Genomic DNA, 14,738 nt, shown 5'->3' with positions numbered 1-14,738 from the left:
TGGGGAAGTGTACTTTATAAAGAGAAAACACCCAGACCCTTAAAATATCTGTATATCCGAGCATAATGAAGGTTTATTAAAATTAAGCCAGCTATTCGGAGAATGGCAACATTTCTTACAAAACCCAAAACCTGATGCATTTGTGAAATTGACTAGGCAGAGGTTATCAGAGAATTGTGTTACCAGTTATTGTGGTGAGGCCACAGTGGAATATTGTGTGCAGTTTTGGTCACCACATCACACGAAGGATGTAATTGATCTGGAGAGAGTGCGGAGAAGATTAAATGGAATGTCACCAGGGCTGGAGAATTGTAGCTAAGAAGGCGAGGTTAGGGAGTTTGGAGTTGTTTTCCTTAGAACAGAGATGCTTGAGGGGTGACATGATTGAGGTAACAAAATTATGAGGGGTAGAGATAGAGTGGACAGGAGGAACCTGGTTCCCTTGGCAGAGAGAGAGATCAAAAACCAGGGTCATTGATTCAAGCAAAGTGGCAAAAGGATTGGAGGGTATGTGAGGAAAACAACTTTTTATGCAGAGGTTGGTGGGTGTCTGGAATTCGCTGCTTGAGTTGATAGTGGAGGCAGAGACCCTAAACTCTTTCAAAAAAAACTTGAATCTGCACTTTGAGTGCTATAAGCTGAGGGTTATGGGTGGTGTGCAGGAAGGTGGGACTGTTCTAAAACTCTGGGTCTAAGTTAGCTCTAAAAAATGTAAATGCTATAAGTCACTTCATCATGACTTGTAGCTATATTGCTGTGCCTTCACTGTCAATGGGTTAAATCTTGGAACTGCCTTCCTCAGAGCACTGTGGTGGACCCACAATACATGAAATGCAGAACTTTATGAAGAAGCTAGTCCCACCATCTCGGGGAGCATTTGGGAATGAACAACCAACATTGGCCTTGTCAGTCACATCCCATTTCCATGACTACATAAAGAAACGACTATAGCGTCTTGGCAATGATTTAGATTAACGTTTGGAGAATTTCTGTTGTAGGTTGGACAACAGAGATATCTGGGATTTGCAAATAAACACAACATGTTGCTATTGTATCTTCAGCTCTTTTAATGGTTCAGGATGTAACAGAATTGATAATAAAACACCACAAATTACCTCACAGTATTAAAAGATTTGAACAAGTTATCATTTAAAAAAGCATCGACAGATCACCAATGTTCAGCATCTGCTACTGAGAAACATGAATAACTGATGTAAATTCTCACACTCTGAGCAGGACTGAGTGCACTGAGTATGAGTTTCCTTGCAATTATCATGTCACAATCAATGATCCACAGATGAACACATGCTGACAAGACACATTTACTGTATTCAACAGAAAAATGCTGGAAATTCACACATTGTGTCATTTACAAGCATCAGGCTACAAACTACTGCCAGTGAGTTTGGCAAACAGACAGTTGCTTAACATCTTCCTCCCTAGCTTGTTATCGGCCTCTTTAATTGGCAGAGTGACATCAGTCAAGGATTACCATCTCCCTAGGATTGCCCTGAGTTCTCCTGTGATTGTAGATTCATCTCCAGAACACTGATTGCAGGAGACACTCAGCAGAGAAATCAGAGAAGTACCTTAACAGAGCTTTGTTTGAAATATTTTTGCTCATTAGAACAATGTTAGAAGTGAGAGGAGAAAAGGGCATTTAAAATGATCAAATCTCCAGGTCTGAACCCAGTCAGAGGTGGCAAGCTTGTATTAACTATTGATGGCATCAATGTTGAATCATTGTCTCTAGGGGTCAAGCTGTGGTTCATGGTCAGGGCTATACTTGTTACGGCTCTTATACTGAGAGATTGGAGAATTTGGATCTGTTTAATTTAGAGAGAAGGCTAAGTGGAGATCTGAAAGACATTTTAAAAATCGTCAGCAATCTGGACAGAGTGGAGACAGCGAAACTGGTCCTGTTCAGAGGAGAATCAAGGGCAAGAGGGCATAGTTTCAAAATGTTTTGTATAAAAAGCTAAGGCAAAGTGAAAAGAAAACATTTTCACACTAAGTGGTTCAGGTCAGAGTTCCCTCTAAGCTGCCCAGTTCTGTGCACAACAACTCAGAGAGACTGCAATGCATTGCCTTGACATGTGATGGAAGAAGGTTCAACAGAGACATTCAAGGAGGCATTGGATGGTTATTTAAATCGGAACAGTATGGAAAGTATTAGGGAAAAGGCAGGAAATTGGCATTAAATCAAAATGCTCAAAAAGTTGGTGCAATCTGATAGGCTGAACAACCTCCTTGTCCACCAGAGAAAGTTTGTGATTCTTAGTGCGAATGTGCGTTACTGTTCAGTGTGTGAGTGGCACAGTCTAAAAGCTCAGGCTGATGTCAACAGGCAGTCATTACTGCTTTCTGACACCGGCTACCAGCACAGTGACTTTCTGAGCTGGAGGGTGAATTACAGCCACCAAGACATGTCAGGGAGGATGCAGGTAGAGGTAAGTAGATTCATATACGACAAGGGGCTGAAAGGTCATCAGGAATCAGTCAGAATTTGGATTTGAAATTAATGTCAGACCTGCCATGATCTTATTGAATAACAGTTGAGTGGCCTTGTATTGCTCCTGATTTGCAGGTGTTTATACTGCTCTCCTGTGTTCTGATGCCACCTCAGCCAATTCATGAGGCAGATAATCCTTTGTGGGGATCAAGTCTCTGAACAAGACATTCCAACATCCACAGTAATTTGCTTTTATTAAGACATTTATGTGGTTGCTCCACCACACCCCACAGCTGTTCAAACCAAACATCACTTAAATATTTGCAACTGTTAAAACTTTGGCAACAATTGTGATATCAGCAAAAATAAAGGCCACAGAAAACAAGCCGGTGATAAATCGCAGTGATAGTGACCACCTCCTCCATCCTATCCTCAGTATATCCCCAGGTCTATACTGCAATGAGTCCTGGCTGGTTTGGAGAGCTCACATATAACCCTGTTTTATTGGAATAAAAACGGAACTTGCTGGAAAACTCAACAGATCGAGCAGATCAGTTCCAAAGAAGGTTTGATCAGACTCGAAATGTTAACCCTGTTTCTCTCCAGACATATGCTGCCAGACTTGCTGAGTTTCTCCAGCACTTCTGGTTTTTATTTCAGATCTCCAGAACCTGCAGTGGTTTATCAGTTTTCTCCCTGTTTTATTGACCCCAGCAGGAGTTCTAGGTCACTAATATTCCACAGTGTTGGCCATTTAACATCAAAGTTTGAAATGACAGAACAGTTTCCTGAAACATTGGGAACCGAAGGGGACAGAGTGAATTGTGCACAGTGAGGGCTGGGGATATACTTTGGCTATTGAGGAGAACTTTCTGCAGGAGTAGGATTCAGACACTCCAGGATCAGTCCAGAATTTATCAGAGGATTGACAACAACAAAACGATTAGAAATTCCTGCCATGGGACCGAGTCCTGGGCTAGTCAGAGACCCCGGCTCCACATGCAACTGAGCAGGGCAAAAGCAGAAAGTTCAACCGTGCGAGATCGTAAGATCAGAGAAAGGGGAGGGCAGTGGGATATTACACTAGGTTGTGAATTATTGACAAACCAGAAATAGAAAGTTTCCTTATAACATAAGGTGGAAGGTTGAGAGAGGAACTGGAATGATCTGATTCAGAGAGTGAGAATCACCTCTGGTGTCGGGGGGAAGAAACCTCATGTATTTTCCCTTCCCTAAACCAAATGATCCATATGGAAGCTAGATCCACTGCTATCTACATTGGAATGGTCTACCATGCTGCCTACAGAGGCTTGTTCTCAGAACAAACACTCAGGGCATTCATCCTGAGCTCCAGCAGGGAAAACACATGGTGCACAAACTGTAATAAGGAATGTGTCCGTGTGTCAGGGCTTTGGGTTGGGCTTCCCGGGATATCGACCGTTTTACTCTCAATCCTGCCGATTTAGGGTTTTTGTTTTAAACAGAATTCCTGTTAGCACTGAACAATGTTTTCACAGCCACTCAGAGACTAATTCAGCCCCCAGGGTCACCGGCTGCTCTGTCCCCTGTAGGTACCTGTAGCAAATTGAAGGAATGGCAAAGATAGCAGAAAGCTGGTTTGGTCCATGTCTCGCTCAATGAAGTGCAGGCCAGGGACCAACTGTTAATCCTGCTCTGAGTCTTTATTCTCACGACATCTCTGGAAGGGCCACTTTGTAGCCCCCCCAAACAGCTCGGTGCTGCTGCCCTCCCATGAGATGATGTTGCCCATGGTGCTGGTGGAGCAGTTGGCAATGCTCTGGATCTCCACTGGAGTTAGAATCCGGTCCCATACGTTGAATTCTGCCAACTCCCCAACAAAAGCTTGTGTAGCATCAAAACTTCCCCCAGCCACATCCTGCAAAGTGGAACAAAGGTGCAATCATACCAACATCTTGACCAGTTTGATGTGAATATAGACACAGCGTGGGATAGTTAGTTAGAGCAATGTAACATGGAGCATAGGGGCTTTCACCCAACAGCACTACAATGTTCCAGGTGTGGCTGAGTCACATCAGGGCTTGGCTAGAGCCAAAAGAAGGATTTTGCTCATCACCTCACATCAAGAGAGACAGCAGGCCATTCAGCCCCTTCAGCTCTCAGCAATTAGTTAGAGTAAGTGTGCAAAATGTCTTACTTTTGGATTGCATTTGATCACACACTGAGAAAAAGGATGAAGGAGGTGGAGGGAGAGAGGAAAGAGAGGGAGCAAGGTGAAGCCTGGATAGATGAAGAGGTGTGTGAAAGGGAAGTTGTTCGGAAAGCGAAGATGGGGATAGGAAAAAGAGTGGGGATGTAAGGGAGGAAGACTTGGAGAGTGGAGGAGGAGATATGGGAGGGAGGGGTGAGAAAGGGAGTAGAAAGTAGACAGAAGGAGGGAGGGGAGGAGTAAGGAACTGGAAGGAATGGGAGAGTTGCTGACTGTTACTATTATTTTCATAGTTTTGAGGGTTACTGTTTATACCAATGACCGAGTTTGTACTTAGGTCTGTAGTTAGCTGATTAAGCTGTTTTTTTTCCAATAGTAAGTCTTGTAACAACAAGGTGTAACAACAATTAGAGTATGATGTTGGTTGTTGGAGAACGGGCAAGCTGGACTGACCAATTTAATTAATGTCTTTGTATACAATATCTCTGTTGAGGTTTGCAAATCTCAGTCCTACTGTAAGTGGCTGAGATTTTCCACTCACAAGTGTAACATTGGTCAAACCTAGCAGGTCAAATAGAGTCAAAAACAGGCAATAAGACAGAAAACTGGAGATTCATGTCACTCATCGTCATTCCACCATTGTCACACTTCACCTCTTGGTGCTGGGGTATTGAGGAGTTTCCTTGTACCCACCTGCTCCTGCCCAAGGACTAGAGTCCCGCCTGGTTTGATCGGGTGCCAAGGAGCCAGATTATCCCCCAATCCTTGCTGCTTGCCATCTTGGTATGCCTCCCACACACCATCCCTGGTTGTCCAAGTAATGCATACATGATGCCATTCTCCATCTTTAATCTCCAAAGGGAGGCGGGTCACCTACAAACATAGCAATTATTACATCCTTCTTTGCTGGAGTGCAGAATTTGCCCTAGTAAACAGAAATCTCCCCATAGAGGGCTCCTTCTATGTTTCACATATCTAATCAATTTTAAGGCAGACTAAGCATGTGCTTCTATATGTTTCCATGGCTAGTTTTCCCAGAACAGATCACCAGAGGCCAAAGCTTGAGGGACACCACTCTGTATCAAGCATATCTGACCAGGAATTTCCTCTGTTCTCACCGTCTGGTCATTGGTGGTTACAGACTGATTCTCAACCTGTTTGACCACATTGTGAATGCACTTTCCTTGGTCATTTAATCCTAGAGTGGGACTTGAACCTGGTTCAAAGGCAGGGATACTACCAATTTACTATAAAAACCTCCTGAATAAACTAGAGGAACAAAAGATCATTTTCTGTTTGGACACCTTACAGCCTCAAGGACACAATGTTGAATTCCATAATTTCAGAGCATAACCATTTTCTTTACATCCTCCCACCCTCACCTCGTGGTGTCTGCTTTGGGTCTTGCTAACTTTGCTCCCAGGAAAGTGGATCCATTTCTTTCCATTTCATCCATTCATTTACATCCATTTTACAGCTCTATCTCTTCTTTACCACCATTAGTGCCCTTTTATCTTTTCCTCTGGGTGCCTTCGCAATCTGTTCCACTTGCTCCTCCTCCCTCACGATACAAAAACCACCATTTTCCAGCCCTTTTCTGTTCTGAGGAAAAGTCATATCAGGCTGATAATGTTAATTCTGTTTCTCTCTCCAAATGATGCTGCCACTTTCTCCAGAACTCTCTAGTTTTATTTCATGCCTTCAGCATCCATAGTGTTTTGCTTTTATAATTCCTAATAAACATCAATCACCTCAATATATAGCAATCATCTTATAAACAAAATCCCTCTAATAGACAGAAACCCCCTCAACACACTGCAATCTCCCCAGTAAATAGCCATCACCCCAAAACGTGTCAATATCCCCAACGGTCAATAATCTAAACATGTGATTTTCTTGAGGTGGATGAAATAAAATGAATCCAATGGTCTAATTCACTTGTAATTCTCTTGTGATGTTGTGAAAAGTTAATTTCAGGAGCATGAACCATTATTTGCTTCTCCCTGCTGAGTCAACAGAGATCAAATCAATCGTTCCCCTGGCAGTGGCTCAGCTCAGACTCTCTGTCAACTGCAACCTTTAGTTAATTAACGCAATTGCCAAATAAATGAACACTTACCTTGTCATTGATCAGCAGCTCGATAGGATTCTTGCCCCACTCAAGTAAAACCAGTTCATTCGCCTGCCCAGGAACTGCGTATGAGAATGGGGTTCCAATGCCCACAGTGGCCTTAGACTTCAGCCACAGGCAGACAGTCAGTGTATAAAGCTCTGGCAGGCTCTGCTTCATTCGTGCATACATGTAGTTCGTTCTCACCGGGAATGAGATTTTGTAACCTTCTTGCAACTTATAGACAGCAGTTTCTGTGACGAAGAATTTTAAATGGTTTACTTTAAGCCTCTACAATCACTTGCCCAGTGTTCAGAGTGCCACTTTGGAGACTTTAACTCAACAATCTAAGCTGACACCCCAATGCAGTACTGAAGGACTGCTGTGTTGTCTGAGTTGCTGTCTTTCAATTAAATTGTTAAACCAAGGCCCTTCAGCCCTCCCAGTTGAAAGAAAAGGTATATGAATAGGAAAGTTTTGGAGGGATATGGACCAGGAGCGGGCAGGTGGGGCTAGTCGAGTTTGGGATTATGTTCAGCATTAATTGTTGGACCAAAGGGTCTACTTCTGTGCTGTATGACTCTATGTCTCAAAGTCTAAGGATAAAGGATAAGCCATTTAGGACTGAAATGAGGAGACATTTCTTCACCCAGAGAGTGGTAAGCCTGTGGAATTCTCTGCCACAATTGGCAATTATGGTCAATATGCTGAATGTTTTCAAGAAGGTGTTAGTTTTGTTCTTAGGCTAAAAAGGTCAAAGAAAGTGGAGTGGAATCAGAAAAAGGCAGAAGTGAGGACTTCAGATGCTGGAAACCAGAGTCTAGCTTAGAGTGGTGCTGGAAAAGCACAGCAGGTCAGGCAGCATCCAAGGAGCAGGAAAATCGATGTTTCGGGCAAAAGCCCTTCATCAGGAATTCCCGAAACGTTGATTTTCCTGTTCCTTGGATGCTGCCTGATCTGCTGTGCTTTTCCAGCACCACTCTGATCTAAACTCTGGAATCAGAAAAAGGCAGTTGGATGATCGCCCATGATCATATTGAAAGGCAGAGCAGGTTCGAAGGGCTGAATGGCCTCCTCCTGCTCCTAGTTTCGATGTTTCTCAGAGCAATGGTTTGTACCTAGCTTCCTGGCCATTCTCTCAATCAGCATCAGTAAAACAAATTATCATGTCCTTGTCACATCACTGTTTGGGAGAATTTATTATATGTTTTCCATCCTCATTGTGTGCTACTGTTACTTCATTAAGGTAGTGGGTTTCCCTGGTATAATTCTCCAAAGTTTTCACTCTCAGCAGAGGAAGCACAACTTTAATATTACTTATTACTACAGTATTAATTATTGATAGGGCTTGGGATACCAGCCTGTCAGAAACAACTGGATTTTTTCTCACTTAACATGCTTTAGATAATAATGACTCCCCCATCAACCTTGTCTCTATAACCTCCTCCAACCCTATGACCCTCCAAGATTTTTGCACACCAGCAATTCTGGCCAGTCTCAAATGCTCGATTTTAATGACTCTGTGATTGGTGGTCATGTCTTCAGCTGCCTGTGGTTCTAAAGTCTGGAATTCCCTCCCGGAACCTCTCCAGCTTCCAATCAATGCTAGCTTGAAGGAAGTGGGGGATGCAGAAGAAATCTAAGTTGAAGGAGTGCAGGATACTTGGAGGGTAATAGGGATGAAGAAGGTTTTAAAGGAAATTTCTGTCCTATTTTCCAGCACCAAGGCAGTTTAGGATAGATCAGTTATGTAACAATTACCTTGCTGTCTCCTAAACCCGACTCTTATCAACTTCATCTCCACCTTTTAAAACCTCCTTCAAAACTGCACTTCCCCCTGTTGTCTGCAACACCTCCCTCAATGTTCTCAGTATCAGCTTTTCCTCCATGATCTCCCTTGTGTTAGTCAACGTATTATAATCATTGTTGTGAACCAGTTGACACTAAAGTGTCCATTCTAATTCAAGAAAGCTGTAATGTATCCGTTTACCTCTTGGACTCTCACTAGCTTGCAGTCACTGAGTATAACCCCAGCTAATGGATCTTAGTGAGGTCTGCTTCCCTTCTACCCAGCGTGGGAAAGGGGCTGGTCCAGTCTCTTGATATGTGCTCCTGGAGACAGGAATGCACAATGGAGAGCCAGCCATATAATCCCTCCCATCCCAGGCCTGACAATTCACCTTTAACTTTTAACCCTATCCTGAGCCTTACCTTTTTCCAGTTTGTCGATACGCTGGTGAAGGGACTCCAGCTGTTCCTCCAGGAGATGCTTCTGACGGTCACTCTTGTTCTGCAGTAAGGATCGTTCTTTCTCCAGGTCTGAGAGTTTGGAGAGCAGCTGAGCTTCCAGCTCCTGGATCTGCAGGTAGATATGACTCCGGGATTGGCCAGAGAGTGCAAACACCGAGGAAACATTGCCCTGAGACAGCAGCTGTCCCTGCTCCCCACCAGAGATAGGAAACACATAACGATCAGTGTTATTGTCACAGACAAGAGAACAGGAATTATCATCAGTCAGGTGCAGGTACCCATGGTTACTGTTTTCAGGGGTACTAAAGCACTAACAGGAATCCTGAGGCCCAACTACATTACTTCATGGAGTCATCTTCTAAGCTATATTCAGTATCTCGATAGCTTCCAATTGCAGTAGGGTGTTACAAGTCATTTCAGTGGCACATATTTTTCTCTTGTTCGCAGGATTGTTACAGCACAGAAGCAGGCCATTCAGACCATCATGCCTGTACTGTTATTGAGATTTGAAATAGTCAAATTTTACTACTTGTAAGTTTACAGTGTAAAAAATCTCAAATTGCATATCTCTTTAAGTGCCAGATATGGCAATGTGACATTAGGAGAAAAGCTGTGGTTAAAATCAGGAAGGGACCAGGACACTCCGTGTTCCAATTGTTACTCTTGGCAAAGTACACGCTTAGGCTGATAGTTAGAACGTACAGATTAGGTTAGAATCCCAACAGTATGGTACCAGGCCACTCAGCCCAACAAGTCCACACAGACCCTCCGAAGAATAACCCACCCAGACCCAATCCCCTCTGACTCATGCACCTAACATTGTGGGCCATCGCCAGTTCACCTGACCTGCACATTTCTGGACTAAAGTCAAACTGGATCAAAGGCAATGATTCATGTGTCAAGTTGTCATGGAAAATTTGTGACCCCTTCTCACTGGTCAAGAATCATAATCAATTAACATTTCTGAGTTCTGTTAGCACAAGTGCACAGAATCAATTTAAAATATGAAGTCATCTTCAAATTAAAGATTAATAGGAGGGCACAGTACAGCTTAGCACTTGTAAAGGGGTAGTCCTCATCAGGAGAATATTTAATAAAAGAGGCATCTGGTAGAAGAGTAGGTATGGAGAGTTAAAGGGAGAGCTCAACTGAGGAGTTAAGGGGCAGCTAAATAAATTGTTAAAGATATAGAGCTTGGGAAATGGAGGGAGTAAAACAGCAACAACTAGTATAATTGTAGAGAAAGAGAGCAGCAAGTACAAAGTGAGCAACAGCAGTGTTTGGGTAATTAAACGTGAAATATCACGGGTGAGTTTATACACTTATATCAAGATGCTAAAGGACCAGCCTCAAGGACCAAGAAAAGTTTTTAATGTCCTGAGATGGAGAGGAGTTGAAAAACTGACATGTGTTGAACATATGTATCCTGTCATACCTCCAATGTTGCAGTGCTAACTATTAGTCTTTTCATTGTCTAATAAAATTTGTTAGTTTGCCTTTGTGTTAATGATTGTCTTTTTCACCAGAATCACAATTCTGCAACAAGAATTTTGGACTTTCTGGTTTAATGAAATATCCAAGCATCTAAAATAACAATATAATAATCCTCAAAGTAAATAAATCCCAACAGGGTTATGCATCAGACAAAAATGTACATTGTTTTAAATAACTGTTTTTAATGGATTCTATCAAGTTCCTCTCTGCTACATTATAAAGCAGCTGTACTTGGTTCAAGGGTGTTGAATGTTAACATGAACCACACCAACTGGGGAATGGTCCCCTCAGCCAACTTGACCACCACAGAGAGTGGCAGTGGGAATGTTTCCTGCACTAAGCCGACCCATGAGCACCACAGATGGGCTCTGCGAAGCACTTGGCATTGAATTGTATTCTCAGCCTGAGAGTTGCCATCTGCCTTCAGTTGTAGTCCAGCAGCACTGCAGCATTTTACAGCAACAGAAACAAATGGCTAGCCTTTCGACAGCAACAGAAACAAGCTTTAAATGTCCCAAACCAGTTCACAGCCAATTAAATACTGTCATTGAATAGAGTCAGTGTGATAATGTCAAAAAACCATTGGCTCAGTGCACAGCAAGATCCCAGAAGCAACAGCACAGTAAAGAACCAAGTGGTATTGTCTCAGGGAGAGGTTTTGGCTAGGAGACCACAGTCAACCTCCCTGTTCTTCATTGGATGACCAAATTGGTGACATGGGGTCTTTTGTATCCACCTGGGAGAAGAGATGGGCCCTCAGCTTAACACCTTTTCTGGAAGGGAGTACTCTGGGATGTGACACACACCATCAGTATAGATCTGGGGAGTAGGGCTCTGTAACAAAATGTTATATAGTAACTTTATAAAATCCTAACTATTCAATTGAGTATCATAGGATTAGTATCTTCTCTATGTCTCTTCTCGCTCGCTCGCTCTCTCTCTTTCCCCCTTATAAAGAAAACTCCCTTACCAGCTTCCTAGGCTGATGAACTCAAGGCAGAGAAGAACATTATCTCAGCCAAGGGCATGTCTCCAGTTCAGCTTCTGAAACAAGACACTGCTAATTCTGATCAGGGCTGGCCAAGAGTTCAAGGGTGGGGAGGGGCAGTAGTGGAGTGTGGAGAATAATGTGACACGATGATCCTTATGTAAACCACTTGCCTGAAAGTTAAACAGGACTTGCAAGCAAGCAGTGCGCCACTGGATGACTTTTAGGACCTTTCTGATGGAAGTAGGAGGGATTTCTTTGATTACATGTTCCTTGTCAATGAATAGTTGAATAAATGAATGACATGAGACTCCCAGAAATAAGGTCTATAAATGGAGTCTCAAGAGTGACAAGTCACGTTCGATGGAAGAGAGTGTCTTAAGCTGGAACAATGCTGTCTTCACCTGAACACTGGGTTTGGCTGAAGAAGACTTTGGACAGTGGAGAGATTGTTGGAAGTGATCCATACTGGCTTTGACCTAACACTTCAGTTCAGTCAAGGGGACTGAAGAACACAAAAGAAACACTCCCTACACCTTCACCTCCACCTCCACCTTCACCTCCACCTCTGGACAGTGGCTTTATCCATCTGTTTGTCTGTTCCAGGAGCAGTAAGTTGTTCTCATGAACCTGCCACTGTCAACTGTGGAGATCAGCAGCCTCCATTGGCCCCATCCATTTATTTAACCTGAGATCACTAAGCCATACACACTTGTCAAAGGTAGTGTGTCTTTTATGCCTATTTATCTTATTACTACATCTAAACTGTTGCATCTTAATAAAATTGCTTTAAAATCATCTGTCTCTTCAGTCCCATTTTTAGATAACCTGTGACCCCTGGACTAAATCTTACAGCACTAACCATGAGATTCATGAGTCAGATTCTCAAATCTGTACAATTATGTACCAGTCACTGTACCTGTAGCAGTGAATACCTGTTGCAGTATGTCCTTGTTACAATGTGTGTAGCTGTATCAGTGTGTGTACCTGTATCAGTGTATGCCTGCTACAGTATGCATATCCATGCCCCTATACACCAGAAGATGTGTGTAGGTCACCCACAGGATCCCAGCTTGGTGCTGTTCTCTTTACGGTTCCGTGCAGATTGGCTGCACTTAAATATTCTCTGGAGTAATTACATCATCTGTTATGAAACCTTTCAAAGGAAAACCATTTAAACCGAGAGATAGAGGGAGAGACAAAGAATGGGAGATGGAGGTGAGGAAGAAAGAGAAGGGCTTAGAAAGAGTAGGAGGAAAATAAAGTGTGGGAGAGAGCAAGAAAGCAGGAGAGAGTGCTACGATTCTTCCTTTGCCCTTGGTGCTGCTGTATCTACACACACCAAACTGGAATCAGACAGGATAAGGTTAAAAGTCAGAACGTGAGAGAGAAGGACAAACAGAGGCAAATGAGAGAGAGAAAAACTAAGAGCTGGAATCAGAAAAAAAACTGAAAAAAAAAGAAAAGGCAAAATCAGAGCATGTATGGAGCCACTGAAGCAGAGACAGAGGGAGAGGTCTGGATCAAGCTGAAAGTAGAGAATGGTCAGGTAGAAATGAAGGAAAGAGAGAGGGAAGGTAGATGTTGAGACAGTGCTTATCTCATTGTAAATCATAGATTTGATTTTTAGAAGTCATAGAATCCCTACAGCGTGGAAACAGGCCCTTCAGCCCAACAAGTCCACACCAACCCTCCAAAGAGTAACCCACCCAGACCCATTCCCCTACATTTACCCCTGACTAATATACCTAACCTACACATCCCTGAACACAATGGCCAGTTTCCCATGGCCAATCCACCTAATCTGCACATCTTTGGATTGTGGGAGGAAACCGGTGCACCCAGAGGAAACCCATGCAGACACGGGGAGAATGTGCAAACTCCACACAGACCTAGGCTGGAATCGAACCCGGGTCCCTGGCACTGTGAGGCAATAGAACCTGATTCTGATATTTTTCTTCTTCGTTCTTTCATGTGGGTATCACTGGCTGGACCAGCATTAGTTATTTGTTCCTAATTCTTCTGGAACTGAATAACCTCCTTGGCTATTTCAGAGGGTAGCTAAGAATCAAACACTTTGCTGCAGGTCTGATGAAGACTTGGATCCACATGTTCAAAGGACTGAGACACCAGACTCAATCTTTGCTACCTCCTTATCATCTCCATGCTCAGAAACACGCCTCGACCCCACCAACGGTTCGGAGCTGACATTTCCCCTTAGTATCTGTTAATCAATTTTAAAATTATCTGACTGTAGGAACAGTCCTTGGAGAATTATTTAATGGTAATTTAGGACTTTTTTATTTGTATGAAATGATTAATACGTTGCACAAGATCTGTCTGAACTTTGCATAATAAGTGGAGTAAGAACTAATCACCCAGATCCTGCAGGGAACAGTTAAAAATAGCATGAGGCTGATGTGCTGAAGGTGTTCAATATGTAATGGGAAGCTGTCAGCATTGATCAGCACTCTGGTCTGACAGGTGTACAGAAGTGGAGTGCTTATGTTACTGGACTCATAATCTATGAGTTCAAATCCCACCAGAGCTGGTTGTGAATTTGAGCTGAATCCTTAAAAGGACAGCCTGTAAATTAAAAGCTGGCCTCAGAGGAAGTGACCTTACAGATGCTTATTTTTGTCATTAAAAAATCCAGCCATTTCATTAAAAGACTGAAAGAAAAGATTGCATTTATATAGTGCCGTTCACAGTTCCAGAATGTGCTGAAAGTGCTTGGTAACCAGTGAACTATCCTTTAAAGTACTGTTGTAATGCAGGAAAATGTGACAGCTGATCTGCGCACAGCAAACTTCCACAAGCAGTGATATGCTTGTGTATTTTGCTGACGTTGATTGAGGGATAAATCTATCTCTCTTCCACCTGCCCTCACCCCAGGACACTAGGGTAATTCCCTGGTCTTAACAAAATAGTGCCACGGAACTTCTCACATCCATCTGAGAGGGCACATTGGACCTTACTTTCAATAGCTAGTTCTTAATGCTGCACTGGGATGCGTGGGCTAAGATTGCTGTGCTCAAGCCCTTCATCACTAATAGCCTTTGGGGAAGGAAACCTGTCATCCTTCCCCAGTCACAGACTATGTCACTCCAGTACCACACCCTGCAGTTGACTCATAACGAACCTTGTGAAGTGGTTTCAAAACATTGCTCATCACCACCTTCTCAGGATAAGCTGAAATAGATAACAACGTCAGCTTGCCAGTGACACCCACATCCTAAGACTGAATAGTACAATC

The 14,738-nt window shown here is 43.0% G+C and overlaps 1 protein-coding gene across 2 annotated transcripts in view; it reads right to left on the bottom strand.

Annotated features, from left to right (window-relative positions):
• Positions 1–1,047: 1,047 nt before the first annotated feature.
• LOC140489408 (neuronal pentraxin-2-like) overlaps positions 1,048–14,738 on the bottom strand; it is a 29,055-nt gene continuing 15,364 nt past the window's right edge. Inside the window, exons 2-5 of one of the 2 annotated variants that reach the window (XM_072588935.1) lie at positions 8,962–9,187; positions 6,760–7,004; positions 5,334–5,513; positions 1,048–4,349 (exon numbers count right to left, since the gene is read on the bottom strand). In XM_072588935.1, the coding sequence (XP_072445036.1) occupies positions 4,116–4,349; positions 5,334–5,513; positions 6,760–7,004; positions 8,962–9,187 (885 nt within the window). In that variant the 3' untranslated portion in view covers positions 1,048–4,115. The remainder of the gene's footprint in view (positions 4,350–5,333; positions 5,514–6,759; positions 7,005–8,961; positions 9,188–14,738) is intronic. The other variant, XM_072588936.1, reaches the window with a different exon arrangement.

This window comes from Chiloscyllium punctatum, chromosome 18 (genome assembly GCF_047496795.1).
Source record: "Chiloscyllium punctatum isolate Juve2018m chromosome 18, sChiPun1.3, whole genome shotgun sequence".
Lineage (NCBI taxonomy): Eukaryota > Metazoa > Chordata > Chondrichthyes > Orectolobiformes > Hemiscylliidae > Chiloscyllium > Chiloscyllium punctatum.
The sequence above is the reverse complement of the archived record's forward strand: the minus strand, read 5'-3'. Positions and strand labels throughout refer to the sequence as shown.